The sequence below is a fragment of the Bubalus kerabau genome, chromosome 1 (genome assembly GCF_029407905.1).
Source record: "Bubalus kerabau isolate K-KA32 ecotype Philippines breed swamp buffalo chromosome 1, PCC_UOA_SB_1v2, whole genome shotgun sequence".
Classification (NCBI taxonomy): domain Eukaryota; kingdom Metazoa; phylum Chordata; class Mammalia; order Artiodactyla; family Bovidae; genus Bubalus; species Bubalus kerabau.
Genome location: NC_073624.1, coordinates 112,941,115 through 112,962,496, shown reverse-complemented (window position 1 = coordinate 112,962,496; position 21,382 = coordinate 112,941,115). Strand labels below are relative to the sequence as shown.

The 21,382-nt window shown below is 35.8% G+C and overlaps 1 protein-coding gene across 5 annotated transcripts in view; it reads right to left on the bottom strand.

Moving 5' to 3' along the window:
* PPP1R12A (protein phosphatase 1 regulatory subunit 12A) overlaps positions 1-21,382 on the bottom strand; it is a 164,493-nt gene that overhangs the window by 31,493 nt on the left and 111,618 nt on the right. For 3 of the 5 annotated variants that reach the window (XM_055587054.1, XM_055587050.1, XM_055587070.1), the window contains exons 10-14: positions 14,735-14,950; positions 13,415-13,509; positions 10,814-10,918; positions 9,767-9,934; positions 9,195-9,371 (exon numbers count right to left, since the gene is read on the bottom strand). In XM_055587054.1, the coding sequence (XP_055443029.1) occupies positions 9,195-9,371; positions 9,767-9,934; positions 10,814-10,918; positions 13,415-13,509; positions 14,735-14,950 (761 nt within the window). The remainder of the gene's footprint in view (positions 1-9,194; positions 9,372-9,766; positions 9,935-10,813; positions 10,919-13,414; positions 13,510-14,734; positions 14,951-21,382) is intronic. The other 2 variants (XM_055587064.1, XM_055587059.1) reach the window with 2 other exon arrangements.

Genomic DNA, 21,382 nt, shown 5'->3' with positions numbered 1-21,382 from the left:
CACATGAATGTACATAAATGAAACATTTAAGTTTAGCATTTTAATGGATTTTAAGAAAGAGTTATCAGAAAATGGTTAGACCCATTCTGAAATTCAACAATGCAGTTTGATAGTTTTTTAGACTGTAACTACTCATATTAACATATATTTTAAAAAATTTTTCCTATCCACAGTTTTGTTTTCTCAAACTTGTAATATCATATCTCTTAGCTCCTTTCAACATCATCCTAGATAATATGTGAAGCTATAGACTGTCAATGTCTTTTTATGGTAACATCATTAGGACTGAATGCAGTTTGTAGGGTGTAAGGTGACTAGTTAAGAAGCACGACTCCCTGCACTCCTGTCATCCTGCACTGACTAAAAATATTATTGGCAGACATCATATTTTTGTTCATACTTAAAGTTCTCTAAAACTTCAAGTACTGTCATATATGAACTCCTTTAAAATCAGCATCTTACTCTTCAGTCACTGAATTTCTGATACAGAAAATAACATTTGGTATTATCTTCACTAGATTTTACATTTTAAATCTAAGCCTAGCAGCGGTGGCTGCGCGGCAGGAGCTACTCCTCATCCAAGGTCAGGGGCGGTGGCCGAGAGGAGCTACCCCACGTCCAGGGTAAGGAGCAGCAGCTGCTCTTTGCAGGAGAAGCTGTGAAGAGATACCCCATGTTTAAGGTAAGAGAAACCCAAGGAAGACAGCAGGTGCTGAGAGGACGTCAGAGGGCAGACAGACTGAAACCACATTCACAGACAACAAGCCAATCTGATCACACGGACCACAACTTGTCTAACTCAATGAAATTAAACCATGCCCTGTGGGGCCACCCAAGACGGACAGGTCATGGTGGAGAGGTCTGACAGAAAGTGGTCCAATGGAGAAGAGAATGGCAAACCACTTCAGTAGTCTTGCCTTGAGAACCCCATGAACAGTATGAAAGGGCAAAAAGATAGAACACTGAAAGATGAACTTCCTAGTTCATTGGTAGGTGCCCATTATGCTACTGGAGATCAGTGGAGAAATAACTCCAGAAAGAATGAAGGGATGGAGCCAAAGCAAAAACAACACCCAGTTGTGGATGGGACTGGTGATAGAAGCAAGGTCCGATGCTGTAAAGAGCAATACTGCATAGGAACCTGGAATGTCAGGTCCATGAATCAAGGCAAATTGGAAGTGGTCAAACAGGAGATAGCAAGAGTGAACGTCAACATTCTAGGAATCAGTGAACGAAGATGGACTGGAATGGGCGAATTTAACTCAGATGACCATTATATCTACTACTGTGGCCAGGAATCCCTTAAAAGAAATGGAGTGGCCATCATAGTCAACAAAGGAGTCTGAAATGCAGTACTTGGATGCAATCTCAAAAACGACAGAATGATCTCTGTTCGTTTCCAAGGCAAACCATCCAATGTCACGGGAATCCAAGACTGTGCCCCAACCAGTAAAGCTGAAGAAGCTGAAGTTGAATGGTTCTATGGAGACCTACAAGACCTTTTAGAACTAACACCTCAAAAAGATGTCCTTTTCATGATAGGGGATTGGAATGCAAAAGTAGGAAGTCAAGAAACACCTGGAGTAAGTGGCAAATTTGGCCTTGGAGTACAGAATGAAGCAGGGCAAAGGCTAATAGGCTTTTGCCAAGAGAACGCACTGCTCAAAGCAAACACCCTCTTCCAACAACACAAGAGAAGACTTTACACATGGACATCACCAGATGGTCAACACTGAAATCAGATTGATTACATTCTTTCCAGCCAAAGATGGAGAAGCTCTATACAGTCAGCAAAAACAAGAACGGGAGCTGACTGTGGCTCAGATCATGAACTCCTTACTGCCAAATTCAGACTTAAAATGAAGAAAGTGAGGAAAACCATTAGACCATTCTGGTATGACCTAAATTGAATCCCTTATGTTTATACAGTGGAGTGAGAAATAGATTTAAAGGGCTAAATCTGATAGACGGAGTGACTGATGAACTATGGACAGAGGTTCGTGGCATTGTACAGGAGACAGGGATCAAGATGATCCCCAAGAAAAAGAAGTACAAAAAAGCAAAATGGCTCTGAGGAGGCCTTACAAATAGCTGTGAAAAGAAGAGAAGAAAAAAGCAAAGGAGAATCGGAAAGATATAAACATCTCAATGCAGAGTTCCAAAGAATAACAAGGAGAGATAAGAAAGCCTTCCTCAGTGATCAGTGCAAAGAAATAGAGGAAAACAATAGAATGGGAAAGACTAGAGGTCTCTTCAAGAAAATAAGAGATACCAAGGGAACATGTCATGCAAAGATGGGCACAATAAAAGACAGAAAAGGTATTGACCTAACAGAAGCAGAAGATATTAAGAAGAGGTGGCAAGAATACACAGAAGAACTATATAAAAAAGATCTTCACGACCTAGATAATCATGATGGTGTGATCACTCACCTAGAGCCAGACATCCTGGAATGTGAAGTCAAGTGGGCCTTAGGAAGCATCACTACAAACAGAGCTAGTGGAGGTGATGGAATTCCAGTTGAGCTCTTTCAGATCCTAAAAGATGATGCTGGGAAAGTGTTGCACTCAATACATCAGTGAATTTGGAAAACTCAGCAAAGGCCACAGCACTGGAAAAGGACAGTTTTCATTCCAATCCCAAAGAAAAGCAATGCCAAAGAATGCTCAAACTACCGCACAATTCCACTCATCTCACACGCTAGTAAAGTAATGCTCAAATTCTCCAAGCCAGGCTTCAGCAATACATGAACAGTGAACTTCCAGAAGTTCAAGCTGGTTTTAGAAAAGGCAGAGGAACCAGAGATTAAATTGCCAACATCCACTGGATCATCGAAAAAGCAAGAGAGTTCCAGAAAAACATCTATTTCTGCTTTATTGACTATGCCAAAGCCTTTGACTGTGTGGATCACAATAAACTGTGGAAAATTCTGAAAGAGATGGGAATACCAGACCACCTGACCTGCCTCTTGAGAAACCTGTATACAAGTCAGGAAGCAACAGTTAGAACTGGACATGGAATAACAGACTGGTTCCAAATAGGAAAAAGAGTACGTCAAGGCTGTATATTGTCACCCTGCTTATTTAACTTACATGCAGAGTACATCATGAGAAACGCTGGACAGGAAAAAGCACAGCTGGAATCAAGATTGCCGGGAGAAATATCAATAACCTCAGATATGCAGATGACACTACCCTTATGGCAAAAAGTGAAGAAGAATGAAAGAGCCTCTTGATGAAAGTAAAAGAGGAGAGTGAAAAAGTTGGTTTAAAGTTCAACATTCAGAAAACTAAGATTATGGCTTCCAGTCCCATCACTTCATGCCAAACAGATGGGGAAACAGTGGAAATAGTCACAGACTTTATTTTTGGGGGCTCCCAAATCACTGCAGATGGTCACTGCAGCCATGAAATTAAAAGGCGCTTACTCCTTGGAAGCAAAGTTATGACCAACCTAGACAGCATATTAAAAAGCAGAGACATTACTTTGTCAATTAAGGTCCACCTAGTCAAGGTTATGGTTTTTTCAGTAGTCATTTATGGATGTGAGAGTTGACTATAAAGAAAGCTGAGCACCAAAGAATTGATGCTTTTGAACTGTGGTGTTGGAGAAGACTCTTGAGAGTCCCTTGGACTGCAAGGAGATCCAACCAGTCCATCCTAAAGGAGGCCAGTCCTGGGTGTTTATCAGAAGGACTGATATTGAAGCTGAAACTCCAATACTTTGGCCACCTGATGTGAAGCACTGACTCATTTGAGAAGACCCTGACGCTGGGAGGGATTAAGGGCTGAAGGGGAAGGGGACAACAGAGGATGAGATTGTTGGATGGCATCATCTACTCAATGGACATGCGTTTGGGTAAACTCCAGGAGTTGGTGATGGACAGGGAGACCTGTTGTGCTGCAGTTCTTGGGGTCGCAAAGAGTCAGACACGACTGAGGGACTGAACTGAACTGAACTGAAGCCTATGTTCCATCTTGTCACAAGGTATGGACAATTTCAAAAGCATGCAATCTACGTCAAAAGGTAAATAATGAATTAACGGGTTAAATAAGCAAAGACCAGACAGAACCATTAAGTTTATCAATAACCTATCATAACGCCGCTATCTCTAAAAGCTATTTTTTAAAAAATCCTCCTGGGTTAACTTTGGTTGTTTTTGTCAATTTGTAATTCATTCTGGTCTTCAGCCTTCATGACATTATTCACATATTCATGACAAACTTCGGAATTTTCTCTTTGTTTCAGGCCTTTTTAAAAAATCTGTTCTTTTAAAGCTCTAAGTTCAAAGAGTAAAACACATCATCAAACACCTTAATTACTATTTCTTCACAATTTTTTTTTATACATATGAATGCATCTTTCTCTCCATTCAAAGTCTTGAATTTTTTGGAATTTGTCTCTCTAAAACTAGACTACAAGATTCACTATTCTTAGTATTGCAAACTTGAAAAAAATCAAAGAGACTAAAACCTCTTAAAGTCAGCAATTTGGGGCTTTAGAAATGTCCTTACCTCAATATACATGCTGTTAATGAATAAGAGATTTAGAGGGTTACAGTGCCTTTTGGGTGTTTTAAAAGGAAAATGAAAAATAGTATAGCAAAAGATAGAATTAATTTTAACCATAATAACTGATAAAGACTCAGTACAAATCCAATTGTTAGTAATCCATAAATATAGCTTTCTAGTAATATGACATTTTGAAACTATTCATCATTAGCTTTTTCAAAAGCTAATGCATATTTAGGCTAAGGTTCCAAATAGGAAAAGGAGTATGTCAAGGCTGTATATTGTCACCCTGCTTATTTAACTTATATGCAGAGTACATCATGAGAAACGCTGGGCTGGAAGAAGCACAGTTGGAGTCAAGATTGCCGGGAGAAATATCAATAACCTCAGATATGCAGATGACACCACCCTTATGGCAGAAAGTGAAGAGGAACTAAAAAGCCTCTTGATGAAAGTGAAAGAGGGGAGTGAAAAAGTTGCCTTAAAAGTCAACATTCAGAAAACGAAGATCATGGCATCTGGTCCCATCACTTCATGGGAAATAGATGGGGAAACAGTGGAAACAGTGACAGACTTTATTTTTGGGGGCTCTAAAATCACTGCAGATGGTGATTGCAGCCATGAAATTAAGATGTTTACTCCTCTGAAGGAAAGTTATGACCAACCTAGATAGCATATTCAAAAGCAGACATTACTTTGCCAACAAAGGTCCGTCTAGTCAAGGCTATGGTTTTTCCAGTGGTCATGTATGGATGTGAGAGTTGGACCGTGAAGAAAGCTGAGCGCCGAAGAATTGATGCTTTTGAACTGTGGTGTTGGAGAAGACTCTTGAGAGTCCCTTGGACTGCAAGGAGATCTAACCAGTCCATTCTAAAGGAGATCAGTCCTGGGTGTTCATCGGAAGGAATGATGCTAAAGCTGAAACTCTAATACTTTGGCCACGTCATGCGAAGAGTTGACTCATTGGAAAAGACTGATGCTGGGAGGGATTTGGGGCAGGAGGAGAAGGGGACGACAGAGGATGAGATGGCTGGATGGCATCACCAACTTGATGGACATGAGTCTGAGTGAACTCCGGGAGTTGGTGATGGACAGGGAGGCCTTGGAGTGCTGTGATTTATGGGGTTGCAAAGAGTTGGACACGACTTAGCGACTGAATGAACTGAATATATTTCCTGTACATTTGATAGTCCCCATCTGATGTTTAGTTCCTTTCTCCTTCCCTGAGCTGTCTATACAGAGCAGACCTCTACGAATAGAACATAGAGAAGACAGAAAATTCATGTTTTTAGTATGTTTTTAATTCCAAAGAGCTAGTCATCAAAAAAGATGGCAGAATATACCAAATTTCATTGCTGCCTTAAACATTACTGTATCATATTGTCATACTGGATTTCTTCCTTGTAACTACATAGGGTATGTAATTTTACTTACTAGTCATAGACTGCCCACTATTTTCTGAACAATCCAAAGGTTATTTCTAAATTAAGGACTTTTCCCCCAGTAAAGGCAATTATTCTGTATATTATTTCTTTCCCTAACATTTACTGGCTGAGACATTTATATTTATTTATAATGGGAAGATCCCCTGGAGAAGGGAATGGCTACCCACTCCAGTATTCTTGCCTGGAGAATTCCATGACAGAGGGGTCATGGGGTTGCAGAGAGTCAGACACAACTGAGCAACTGACATCTTTTTTTTGTTTGTTTTTGGTTTTTTTTGTTTGTTTCAATAATATTTATATTTTTGTCAACCAAATTACATCTCTAAAAAGCAATACCAACTCTTGCTTCTCACTCAGCACTTTTCCTTCCAGAGGGAAGATAAGTGGTCAAATGGGAGGTGGCTGAGTCAAGGGAAAATGGTAAAAATGAGTAGTTGTACGAAACCATGGGAATTCATACTACACATATGGAGTTATTGGTAAGGTAGTATTTTGCAGTTTGAAAAGGCTATGGAGTATTAGAAATACTTGAACAATGAAATAATTTTTCATCATGCTCCACCTGTCTGTCTATCTTGATATTCCCCGAGGCTTGCAGGATCTCAGTTCCTCCATCAGAGACTGAATCCAGGCCATGGTAGTGAAATCTTCCACTCTAGGCCACTAGGGAACTCATCTATTTAAAGTGAGCTTCTCCTCTCTTCTCCCTGATGCCTCCCCCCTCCAATTAATCAACTAAAAATTTTATAAAAACAGAAAATTCTAACCTAAACCTGATCAATAAAACCAGGAAAACTCAAAACTACTGTGGAACGTAATAGTGTACACAGTAACTGTATATAGTATTTAAAAGTGAATATGTAAAGGTATATAAAAACGGCATAAATGTATTAACATCTTTTTAAGCCACAGAATATTCAGGGCTTCCCTGGTGGCTCAGACAGTAACAAATCTGCCTGTAATGCAGAATATTAGAGTTCAATTCCTGGTTGGGAAGATCCCCTGGAGAGGGAATGGCAAACTCAAATCACCATATATACAATACAGGGGAAAATTTTCAACCATATACATTTTGAAATAATTAATAACATTTAATTAAAACATAAAACAGAGGAATTCCCTGGAAGTCCAGTGGTGAGGACTCTGAACTTTCACTGCTGAGGGCCCAGGGTTCAATCCCTGATCAGGGAACTAAGATCCCACAAGCTGAGTGGCCAAAAAAAAAAAGACAAACAGCAAGGTCAAAATTGCAAACAAGTATTTGACATCAAACAAAACACAAACATTAATATTACTGCAAACATCACTGAAACAAGACAAATTTTCTATAATATAGACTAGGAAAAATGTCAATAGACATTTTTTTCCTTACACTATAGGACCTGTTGTGTCTTAACATCACTAAATATTTAATTCACAATCTTTAAAATCTTACAGGATTAATTCTAAAAGGCTGAAACTTAATACTTTTCAACAACATAAAGAAATAAATCTGAGATTAAGAATCATAATTTACTAGTTCTGAACAACTGATGATTTGGGGGAGATAGTCATTGGCTTCGTCACTGGAAAAAAATTTTAAAGTATGGAATGCTAGAAATAGAAAGGATTCTAGAAGTCAAAAATTGTGAATTAAATACCTGATTTTACAGAAGAAGAAATTCTGACCCACAGAGAACTCTTATTTTAGGATTAAGGCAGACAAGGAGTAAAAAAAATCAAGAATTCTTAAACCTTTTCCCCTTTAACTGCCTTCCAAAAAAGGAAAGCCCTTAAATTTATTTTCACTAGAAGAGAATGAATGCCTATGATCCTCTAATTTCTGTTGACTAAGTGGTCTCACTGAAAACACCCCCAAACCTAAAACTTACTAAATTTAGAGAAAAATCAAGCAAGCATAATTAAAATATGATATGACCTGTACTGGTATTCAAATCACAAAATGCCTGTAGTGCTGTTGAAGTATCATTAACTTTCACCATAAAAATAGAAATGAAATACACTGACAGAAACTAAAGATGCAATGACAGGAAAGAAAAAAAATTTTAATCTAAAAAAAATTTTCAAAACATTTAACATTTTGTTACTTTCCATATAATCACTAGAAATTTACTGTAAAGATGCTACCACTTTTACAGCAAGCCATGCATTTTGCTAGGCATCAGAGACAAAAGATATATAAGACTGTCTGCATATGAATACTATGTGCCAGAAATAAAACCAGATTAATCTGGTTGGTAATTTAGTTACAGAAAATATCAGTTATGTGGCTAATTCTGAAAGAATAAAATATTTAAAGAGGTTACATTTAGTTTCCTAAAATATTCTTTCCCAAGAGGTAAAACCAAATTCAAAGCTAGGGACAAAGAGCAATACAGCAGACAGAAAGAACCCTGCACAGATTCTCCTGTAATCTTGGGCCTAGCCTTAGCTCTCACACTAATCATATAAAAGTGGCAAAGTCGCTTAATATTGTTGGGACTCAGTTTTCTTCTGTAAAGGATATCATAAAAGATAATAGTAAGTTCCTTTCCACATCTGTGATTCCATACCAATTGGCTGCAACAGGAAGAAGAGAGCAGTGCTCTAAGTATGTTTTAGCACACAAAATAAATTCACAGACTCTCTAAAAAATTTAACAAGTGTCTTCTATGTTCAAATACCAGAATTTAAACTTCAGAAATAAGTGAATGTATTAAACATATGTAAAATTATTTGGCTAACACATATGCCTAAGAAGGCATTCTTAAACAAGGGAATTTTAAAATGAAAATTTCAAATATAACAACAACAAAAAGGAACCTGTTAAGCATCAAATTTCTTAACAATGAAGTAGAAGGGGGAAACAATGAGAAGAATAAAAAACTTGTCTTTTTCATGTTACATCTAATTTTCTATGAGTATGATTTGCTTGATATGGGTTCAGAGCACGTATTTAGATCTTCACTACAAAAATTTTTTGAATTCTAACAACCATTAAAACTAAGATGGCTAAGTAAGATAACTGCCTGGCTCAGTGCCTTTAAACAAGAACTGTCACAGGTGGATTACCAAGTCTAAATGCTAATAATTGCTAATTATATCAATTTACAGAGTTTTAGCTGACATAGGTTATCACATTGTATTAACCTACTGAAGAGACGGACATCAACTTTCCAAGATTAAAAAACAGAACAAAACAGACAATTTACATCATTGGGCAAGATATATCAGCAGTGCTACTATGACCTGTACACACCTGCGTCTCTCCCTGACCTCTGCAGTGGAGGAGACAGTGCCAGCAGTAGTTGTAGTCAGGGTTGTGGTAGAAGCTGCAGCATTAACAACAGTTGGAGCAACAGGAATGGTCACTGCCGTAGGAACACTGTCCTTTTCCTTTTCAGTACTATCCTCAGCCCACAAACGATTTGAGGTACTATAGCACCATAAGCAGCAACACAAAAAGAGAAAAGGAAAACAGCTAAACAATGAAAGCACTTTCTAGCAGCTGAAAACATGTGACTACAGGGATGGATTTTTTTTTTAAACACAACGTGAGACATCTTTCAACCATGAACCAAAAAGTTCACCCAGAGCTGTCAAAGAGAAACTTACATTTTAAGGCGCTTAATTCAAGGAAAAGTTCTTAAGTCAGGAACTTAATTTTTTTCCCCAGACATTTAATTGCCTCTTTTGGAACCAATTTTTGTTTGTAAATAATTTTAACCAGGTCAATGAAAAAATCCAGAGCCCCACAATCTTCTACACAAAAATGCATGCACATACATAAGCACACAGGAGGCCTGAACACAAAATGTATCTGTGACTCACCTGCTTTGTGTGCCTGCTGAGGAAGAACCCGTTGTAATCTTTGTAGTAGTGCTTGTGCTGGAAAGCAGGCTTTTCTGAAGCCCAGCTGCAGAGGTAACTGTTGGTGTTGATGTGGTGCTTGGAACACTAGAACTAATCAAATCATCTTGTCTTCTACCAAAGGAGCAACTAAAGGAAAGAGTCATATCTATATAGGATGTGTCTGTAGGTGTATTCTATAGTCAATGTCTATACATTATACAGATTCACAAGGCTAGGAAAAAAATCTTAAAAACTGTGTTCCTAAATACACCACCGGCTCCAGCACCAAGAGTTGCACCTACAACTTGCTAGAGTCTAGATGATTTCACTAATTTGGTAGTGTATCATTTTACTAAACCCCCACCCACCAACAAGATTTAAAGATGATCTGACAGCTTACATTTCTGGAACTGCTCTATGTCATATGGACATGCCTGGAAAAACACTTTGGTTTTACGCAGGGGAAGTTAAGACTAACATTTTTGAAGAAAAAAAAAAAAAAAAGTTTCGGCAATGGGTCACAGCCTTAGGAGTGACCCATGCCTGTATTATATCTGTTGATCTTTTAGTCTTTTTGATTGCTTTTAGCAGAAAAAATAATGCATAGATATTCTACTCCCTCTCCAATATATTACCAACATTCCAATTCATGGCATTTCTACTACTCTGAGTTCTAACACAAGTAAAAACTTTTCAAGTCACCAAATGAGATAAATCAAGTTACTATTTCAAATGCTCCAATTACATAATTGACTTGTATGTAATTATATACAGAATTCCTTTTCAATATAATCTAAAAGATACTTCAAAATATTTAATTTAAAAATACATAATAGGAAGGCATAAGTAGGAGCAAATTTTCAACCTGTTGTTAAATATAGATTCTGTGTCTTTAAATGAAGGTTTATTTAAACAACAAAAAATATATAAAGGCACATTTTTAATATTAAATTGAGAGCTCCAAACAAACTGCCTCATATTTTAATAAAAGAATACATCAACGTTACTTAAGAATTATATTATTACCTTTTGTGATAAGTTGATCCTTCATTAATTGAGCTATTCTTTTTAAGATCATCTTCCCATTTTCTTCTTGTATATGAACTACTTGTTCGCAAACTTGAAGAATCTCTGTGGAAAAAAAAATCCTTCAGATTCTGGCAGATAATTTTAAAATAGAGTTAAAGAAGCTGCACATTAATAAACACAGTAGAAGTAGAAACTAGTAAAATCCCTTAGAAAAACACTTTGGAATATTTATTAAGAAATGAAAGTAATTCACTAAGATTCCAGTTCTAAGATTCTATACCTAAGGAATAATTCTACCTATGAGGGGAAATAGAAATGTCTATAGACATTTTATTTATGATGACAAAATATTATATAATTTCAGTGTCCATAGTTTGGGCAGGGGGAATGGTGACTTTAATATCAGCAGATCTACTCTACAAATACTATGTACTGATGAAAAACAATGTTTGTTGAATTACATGCTAACATCAGTTCAGTTCAGTCGCTTAGTCGTATCCAACTCTTGGTGACCCCAAGGATTGCAGCACGCCAGGCTTCCCTATCCATCACCAACTCCTTTGCTCAAACTCATGTCCATGAATCGGTACTGTCATCCAATCATCTCATTCTTTGTATCCCCTTCTCCTCCTGCCTTCTATCTTTCCCAGCATCAGGGTATATTCTAAGGAGTCAGTTCTTCGCATCAGGTGGCCAAAGTATTGGAGCTTCCGCTTTAGCATCAGTCCTTCCAGTGAATATTCAGGAATGATTTCCTTTAGGATTACTGACTGGATTGATCTTTGTGCAGTCCAAAGGACTCTCAAGCATCTTCTCCAGCACCACAATTTGAAAGCATCAATTTTCAGCATGCAGCCTTTTTTACTGTCCAACTCGCACAACCATACATGACTACTGGAAAAACCATAGCTTTGACTGTGTGGACCTTTGTTGGCAGAGTGATGTCTCTGCTTTTTAATATGCTGCCTAGGTTGGTCATAGCTTTCCTTCCAAGAAGCAAGCATCTTTTAATTTCATGGCTGCAGTCACCATCTGTAGTGATTTTAGAGCCCCAAAATTAAAGTCTGTCACTGTTTCCACTGTTTTCCCATCTATCTGCCATGAAGTGATGGGACCAGATGCCATCATCTTCGTTTTTGAATGTTGAGCTTTAAGCCAACTTTTTCACTCTCCTCTCCTCTTTCACTTTCAACAAGAGGCTCTTTAGTTCCTCTTTGCTTTCCACCATGAAGGTGGTGTCATCAGCATATCTGAGGTTATTGATATTTCTTCCGGCAATCTTGATTCCAGCTTGTGCTTCATCCAGACTAGCGTTTCAAATGATGTACTCTACATATAAGTTAAATAAATAAGCAGGGTGATAATACAGAGCCTTGACATACTCTTTTCCCAATTTGGAACCAGTCTGTTGTTTCATGTCTGGTTCTAACTGTTGCTTCTTGACCTGCATACAGATTTCTCAGGAGGCAGGTCAGGTGGTTCTGATATTCCCATCTCTTTCAGAATTTTCCACAGTTTGTTGTGCTCCACACAGACAAAGGCTTTGGCATAGTCAATAAAGCAGAAGTAGTTGTTTTTCTGGAACTCTCTTGCTTTTTCAATGATCCAATGGATGCTGGCAGTTTGATCTCTGGTTCCTCTGCCTTTTCTAAATCCAGCTTGAACATCTGGAATTTCTCAGTTTACTACTGTTGATGCCTGGTTTGGAGAATTCTGAGCATTTATTTGCTAGCATGTGTGATAAGTGCAATTGTGTGGTAGTTTGAGCGTTCTTTGGCATCGCCTTTCTTTGGGATTGGAATGAAAACTGATCTTTACAGTCCTGTAGCCACTGCTGAGTTTTCCAAATTTTCTGAATGAGTGCAGCACTTTAACAGCAGCATCTTTTAGGACTTGAAATAGCTCAGCTGGAATTTCATCACCTCTACTAGCTCTGTTTGTAGTGATGCTTCCTAAGGCCCACCTGACTTCAGACTCCAGGAGTGAACATCGACATTTTAGTAATCAGTGAACCAAAATGGACTGGAATGGGCAAATTTAATTCAGATGACCATTTTATCTACTAGGGCAAGAATCCCTTAGAAAATATGGAGTAGCCCTCACAGTCAACATGCTAACATGTAAGACTGCTTATGAGATCTCAGGTGAAAGAAAAAGACACAAACTGAATACTATAACATGACTACAATCATTATTAAAAAGTTCTCATACTCTATATGTGCTGAAAAGTGAAGAAACAAACTAAAATGTTGTCAGTGATTAAGTAATGGCTTTTTCTCCCTTCTTTCTCCTTTTGCATGATGTTCCAAATATTTAGAAGCATATGCTAGTCAGCAACCTCATCTGCCACCACTGTCCTTTCCCTCTGATACAAACATAATGCCTTTATTTATACTGTTATTTCATGAACATACCAAATTCTGTACCCCCTCAGATCCACGTACCGGGTGTTATTACTATTAGAACACCCTCCATTTCTTCCTGAAATCTACATACCATGTAATAAGAACCCAACCCTCATATTTTAACTCTCATGCTAGATAGTAAAGATTTCATAGTAAAAAAACAAATAAATAAAGCAAATGACAATGAACCCACCTGTTTTCTTTCTCTTCAATGTCAGATGTACTGGCAAGCCGCCTTGGTATTGTAGGCGCAACATATGCAAGCCTAGTTCCTTTACTATCTTTCTCCTACACAAAGGCGAGAAAAAAAAGAGTGAAAATAAATCAGTGCGATGATTACAGGTGCTGCTAAAAGTATGGAAAAAGTATGCAACAACGTATAATTACACAGTCATCACAGTTTATTTGATAGTATTTCCATCATTCCTAGCTAAACTCTAAAACTGATGTCTATCAATACTCAAGGACTATAAGCACTAAATGACAGTGCTCAAATTAATTTTCTTTTCTTTCTCTCTTAATCAAGAATTAGATCATTTTAACATAAGAAAAATTCCTCCCCATTTTAATGACTGTTTCTAAAACTTCTGTAACATATTATTTACTGTAACATAGTATTATAAGACAAAACATCCTTATTTTTTTCAGAGAGAAGAGTTCTCAAATATGATTCACTGTAAGTCTCAATTATTTACATTATATAAGCTATTTACTACTTTTATATTCTATGCTTTAAAAATATAATTATATAAAACAAAAAATTATTTCAATTATATTTATCCAAATCTAAGAGTGTAGATGCCATGTAATGGAATCTGTTATATTCTCATTATATGGTATCCACCAAGTACTTGGAGACAATAGGACAATAAATTTATAAAAAATAAAAATCCTAACAATACTTTATGAATAATTCATTTCTGAATTTCAGTACATATAAATAAACATTCTTATATAGTACAAGAAAACTATATGGAAAAATATCTGAGTACTAAAAATGCAATGGAAAATAAATAATCCAGTTACATAAAATAGCATTGAATGAACTGTGGTACACTGTATTTAATGCAATTTAATAATGCCTTTCAAAATACAGCTTTTAAAATTGCTCACTAGGACAAAGCTGGGATGTATCAGATGAAAAAGTAGGTAAAGAAATTGTAGATATTGGATAAATGCAACCTATGAGTATAATCACAGTCTAAAACAAATGCATTCCTAAATTTTGAAAATCTTTCTTAATAAATAAAATTAGCTTATCACTTGATAGATTTTACAGACTAAAGGATTCCTGTAATTGAGTACAGTCTCATAATTTATGTTTTGGGTAAATACATCTTATCTCCCCAATAATTATATTCCACATAGATACTGGCTGAAGGTAGGTACATTTGTATTTTCATGTCATTCATTAAGTCAAGTGAATTAAGTTGATATACAGATATAATAATGATACACAGTAGAGAACCACTTGTTATAGTTCTTATAGAAACCAAATTGTGAAACAGATTACCTTTTCTTTATTATCCAAAGAGGAGGAAAGTCTGGGACTGGAAGCTGAGCGCATGACACCTGCAGTGTCTTTTTCCTTCTGAGCTTCTTTAGATGCTGTGATTTCTGCAAGTGCGCCGTAACTGCCCGTCTTTCTAAGTCCTAACCTCCAAGATGCAGGGGACTCATCTTTTCTCTCTTCTTCTTTGGGAGAAATTTTTGTAGCTGAAGTTGGAAACTGTTTTTATTTTATTTTTCAGGAAAAGGAAAAAAATTATCAAGACCGATCAGTTCTTAAACTGGAAAGGAGAAGCTTACAGATTAAACACTTTAAAATTACAGTTAATAGTTTCAGGAGAAACACTTACTAAGCAGGTTAATGTCTTAGTCAAAATGTAAAGATCTAAAACTGAAAAAAGAAATATTACCTGTCGAGATGTTAGGTTTAAGAACACACACTCCACACTTTGTATCACACAGAAAAATTATGATGCAAATACAGAGAAGAGAAATGAGCACACCATAATGACTTAAAACCATGCATCGTTGAAACCAATATTCACATTAAACTTGTTATGTTGTAACCTAATATAAATCCTTGCACATGGAAAAGCCTCACCATAGATTTTTCGCCCTTACTGGGCACAAGAACAATGCCAGTTTTGCGCAAGCCCTGCCTCCACGATGCGGGATCTACTGATTCCACCACAGGCATGATAGGAGCAATGAAATCATACTAAAGCCAATTAAAATAAGACAGGTAAAGAGACACAGATTGAAAGTTTGAAAATATAAAAGGAAGTTATGAGCAAAACAGACTTTTCTCCTTTTTTAAAAGAATTTTATAATAAAGTAAAACCCCGATACTGGGTAACTCTCCAATCTTTAATAAGAGTCACTGGGAATAAGTTCCAGTTTTAGTATAAGAGCATTCGAAAAAATCTAACTGAGAAATTTCTAACGCAGTTAAAGGCACAGAGAGCTGGTAATATTCTAGTATGGAGTGAACTACTGCACTTGAATTTTGTTTTTATTCACTTTGTACTAGAGTTAAAAAATTTTAAATCCATCATCAACAACAAAAGTAATCATCAATATATATCTAATCATAATATTAAATTCATTAATATTTTAAATATCATAGCCTTAAATTTATCATTGGATTTTTCTACCAAACATTAAACATGTCAGCTAAAAACTAATTTTGTACAAATATTTATTTCACTTCAGTTTTCCAACAGCCCTAAAAACGAAACACCCATAATCTTTAAACTAGTTCACTTCATCAACTGCACTTAGAGTTTAAATATTTAACCACAGTTAAATATAGACGGTTAACACAGCAACTAACTAGTTACTACAAGCACAGGATATGGATAATTAAACAATTAAACAACCCAAAACAACCTTTCTTTCACATTTATAGCCCAGGTTTACCATAACAGAAGTTTAAAAGAACTTGTTAAAAGCATCATAATGTTGGATACTTTCTAGACAAAAAAGTCTCTAGTATTTCCAGTAATTAATTCCTATCAATAAGGTTGAAAAGAGACTCAAGACATAACAGCATTTCTCAGTTTCCAAAATGTGCACTGAGGCATTCAAGATGCAAGAACAAAATCACAGGAGTGCTGTGGAATGTTTTAAAATTTTAAGTGAAGTACAGTGACATCTGTTGGACACAGCACAAACTGCCATTACTAACTTATTTGTAGTAACTACTTAATAAATGAAATAAAGAGGTATTCCTTTGGGCCAAATGGCACTGTGAAAAAAAATCAGTAAAGCACTAAAGTCTCCCTTGGCTGAGAAAGTCCAGGAAGCTCTGTAATATTTTACTCAGTATGATAGGCACTGCGATGATTCCTTACTGATTTCAGAGTTTAATGTCACACTACTCGAGAACACAGGCTGGCAAACTTTTTTTCTACGAAAGGTCAGGTTGTAAATTTTAGGCTTTAACTACTCATCTATGCTGTTACAGTACAAACCCAGCCATGGGTAACATACAAGTGAATGAACGTGGGTGTGCTACAATAAAACTTTATTTAGGGGCAGTGAAGTTAGAATTTGTGTCACAAAATACTCTTTTTCTTTTAATCTTCCCCTGCCTCTGCCAACCATTTAAAAATATTAAAAGCATTCTAATTTGCAGACTGTACAAAAAACAGGTAGCGGGCCAGGTTTGGCCCACAGACTATGGTTTGCTAATCCTCTCTGCCCCTAGAACCTTCCTCAAACTAGAAACAAATCTTACTCTTCCATGATAAAATAGTAAATAATATTTGCTGAATGTTACAACAGAAGCGACATTTAACAAATGTTCACTTGTGTCAGGCCTAAAAGAAGTGCTTCATATGGGTTATCTCATTTAGTCCTGCAACCACCCAATGAAATAGAACTTTACTATCATTTTAGAGTTGAGAAAAATGAGGCAGTATTATCAAGTTAGAAATTTTGTTGCACTGTTAAAACTGATATACCTCCTCTCTATCTAACATAAATTTTAATTTAAGAACTCGTTATCTGTTCAAAGGCATCTTTCTATTTCTGGTGTATAAATGAACCTCTTTGAGTTAACTCAAGAATACCTATTCCCTGAGATTCTTCTTTTTGTTTTTACAACCAGGACACTATTTTGACTTTCCTATTCTTCTTACTACCCCCATTCTTGGTCTTTTTGTTGCTGTTGTTGTAACAAATTTCCTTGTCATAGCCCTGTAACATAAGCACTCCAGTAGTCTGTTCTCATATATCCTATCTTCTCTTTATATTTCCTTCTGAGTGCTGGGAGTAGGGTCTTCTTTATATCCTCATGCATTGTATTCAGCTTCTTCTCAAATGTGTTATTCTGCAACTCAATCTCACTCCTAATGTCCCAGTTCTGAACTTCTATTTACCTGTAGAATGGACTATAGATAAGGAAAACTGGAACCGGAAACGGAAACAATGTGTAAAGTGTAACACCTTTATTTCCAAACCAGCTCTTTCTTGGTTCCCTATTTCTGTTACGGGCATCAGTAATCTATTCAATCCCTAAAAAAAATTTTTTTGGCCACGTTGTGCAGGCATGTGGGATGTGGGATTTTAGTTCCCTGATCAGGGATCAAATCCACGGTCCCTGCAGTGGAAGCAGGGAGTCTTAACCATTGGACTGTGGAGGAAACCCCAATCCCCTGCATTTGCAACTTGAAAGTCATGTTAGACCTGTTCTTTGTCATCTTCCTGCAATTATAAATTAAGTGACAAGTCTCTAAACCTCCTCCTCTCCTTTATATAAGACCACTGCCACTCTTCTGATTTATATTATCATGTTGGGAAACTTCAATGACTTTCTAATAAACCTTCTCTCACTCAGTCTCTCGCCTTCAAATACACCTGTACATTGGTATCAGAATAATATTCTATAAAGAATAATTCTCTCACGGCCTTGTTCAAATATCTATGATTCCCTATATCTATCAGATCACAAAAACGTTACCATAGGAATGAAAACATTTCACAGTTTGGCTCTACTTTTCCTGTTTCACTTCATATATGTATCCTGTAAATTAATCAAATTTGACAACTCATTTTTCCTGAAAAAATACTCTATATTATCCCTAATCACATCGTTTCTCTTCCGTTTCAACAAACTATACAAACTCTCTTCTCTGTTAGGAATACTACCTACACATTCTTTAAGATGTCACAAATGTCCTAACTCCACTATCTCAAATCAAAAATGATTTCTTCCGTTTTAAAACCACTGTTTTACAATTATACACTTTTATTGGTATACTTCATATACCCACAGCACCTAGTCTTTTATTGAATTTTATTATATACAATAATTAGGTTCAATTAGCAAGAACATGTAATCAAGACAACTCTAAATTTTTACCATCTAGTAAAGACAATCTAGTTTACATGTACTGGAATGTATGTGTAGACAGCAGAATAGATAATCTTTTTTAGAGATTCCAACAATATTTACTTTGACTACAGAGTTATATATATAAACATTGTTAGTTAAACTTATTGTTAGTTAAAATGTTAACTAACAATAAACTTACTGTTAAGATAAAGTTTTAATATAAAACATTATTTAACTTATTAAGTTAAATAATGAAATAAACTTACTATTTAGTTAAATCGTAAGATCAAACTAATGGTTTTACAGTTAATATATCCACAAATTATAGGCTTGATCTCATTGCTACAGAAATAGTTCTGCAATTTTAGCTGACAAGTCAACAACTGAAGAGAAGAACTTTTAAAGTGAATACATCTATGTTTCTCTATAGTTGTCAGGAGTTATTACAGAATATAAGTGATATTTAATACTGTTTTAGAGCTTTCAGGGTTGTGATCTATTCCTTGTCATGAATGTTCATGTGTATGTGTGTCTATTTATATAAGGCTTATGCACTGGTGGAAGAAGCTAGAGAACTTAAGACAACTGTGTCTAAAAAACAGAAGTTGAGGAGTGAGTGGCAACCTAAAAATAGAACTCTTAATTACAAAATCTTTTAGAATGCATTTATAAATTAAGAATTCATCTAAGGAAATTTGTTAGGTCTCTAAGTTACAGGGAAAATCTTAAAACGTTAAAAAAAAAAACTAAAATGCTAAATTAAAGTAAATACAGTATCACTGACTATAACAGGCTTTAAAAGTCATACATAATACTGATTAAATTTTAAAATACTTCATTCTTTTGTACAAGACTTTATTACTTTGAATAAAATTTGGCCATAAAACATTACGAACAAATACTGAAACAAAATAATCTTTAAAGTAATCTTCAACTTGAGAATAAAATGCAGTTTCTAAATATACAAATTAGAGAAACAATTGTCATTAGGTCAACTTAATTAAGAATTAGAATCAATTCTGATTAATAATTGATAATAAAATAAGAACTTTTATAGCAAAGAGATAATTGGCCCACTCATCTAACAGAGCTATTAAGCATTTGCTTTCAGTGAGGGCAGTTGGCATAAACTGAGAAGTAACCTGCCATAAATCTAGGGTTATGTTTGAGAAAAATATAATTGATAAGAAACCTACTGTAATTATTTGACTACAGTAGGAAAGAGACGGCTTAGCTAAATACTCAAAAGACTAACAGCTGGCTTCTTGGCGGGAATGGAGCTTATGGGAACTTTTTGATAACTTTGTAGTTCTAACAGATAATAAATCAAAAGAGTTAAAGTTCAGTATTCACTGAAGAAGTAAAATGGGGTTCTATAATTAAATAAACCTTTAGTTAAAGCAGCTCATGGTAACTCCCATTATGATAACTATCTTGAAAACTTTGCAGAGAGACTGCTTCTGGAGAATTTAATTTTAAAGCATATATAAATTATGGCCATTTGAAGATAGTTTCTAATTGCATTTAAGAAGCCCTCAGTTCTAGAATATAGAAGGTGAGATGATTTAGTCAGAGTCTCCTGATATTCAAACTGTACAAGTGAAATTCATGTTATTTCTACCATTAAAAATTCACTCTACTGCTTTCCTTTGGAAGAGTTTCAGGGGAGGATTATTAATAATAGTACGGGTCTTTCTCTAGCTTATGATTTTAAAAGGCTCAAATTGTGGCCACTTGGTATCAAATCCAAAGAATAGCAAAACTGACAATATGATAGAACTGCTGTGGGGATTTAAAATCAGTCCTCAAACCAATGCAAACCAAATAATGTCAGAAAAGCAACAAAATAAGAAGTCCAAAGGCAGAGACATGATAAATAAATACAATGTGTAATTTGTGAGTGGACCTTTAATTTGAAAAATCAAAAATTTTGAAAAATTAAGAAAAAACCCTGAAAAGTCAAAAAAATCTAGATTTGAAAAATCCAGAAAGGTATTACTAGGAGGACAACTGGGAAAATTCTGAGTATGGTTGGTATATTAGCATAAATAATGTTTTATATCAATGTCAAATTTTCTAAGTATATTGATTTCACTGTGGTAATGAAGGATAATGCACTTGTACTTAAATACATACTCAAGTATTCAGGAATACTGTGTTACAGTGAAAGCAGTCAATTCTTAAAACAGTTCTGAGAAAAGAAAAAAAAGGGTGAGTGCCTATGTGTGTGTGCGTGCACAAACGTGTAATAGAGAGGGAAATGAGTTTGCTCATAAAAGACAGGTAAGGGCTGGTAGGGAGAAGCCTTTAAAACGAGACCAGTAGGTTAAAGAAGAAGAAAAAAAAAAAAAAAACCCCCACAGAAAAACCCTTAATCTTTAATATGGGTTTAAAAGAGTATGGGTTCTGAAACATCAGGGAAAAGAAGTCTTGAACATCAACACACTAAGTTGGAAAGCACTGTTTGGTGGAGAAAGTAAAGTAGGAAGGATAATAAATAAATGGAGAACAAAATAAGGAAGAGGAAGAAATGAAACTAACATTTTGGGACTAGCCAAGCTCTTTCAATTACTGCTTAACAATGATAACTTATTTTCTCTCTTTACTATCATTTTTGTTTTGTCCTTTTTAGGGAGAACACATAAGGAAGATAGTAACTCGCCTAGAGTCACAACAACTAACAAGAGGTGGGGTCAGCAGCTGACCTTTGGTTTGTTCAGACATACCTGGTGCTTTGTAAATGAACTAGAAAATCAAGATTCCAGTTGCCTTAGTGACCTGTGGCAGTTTTTTTCATGCTTAACTTATACACAC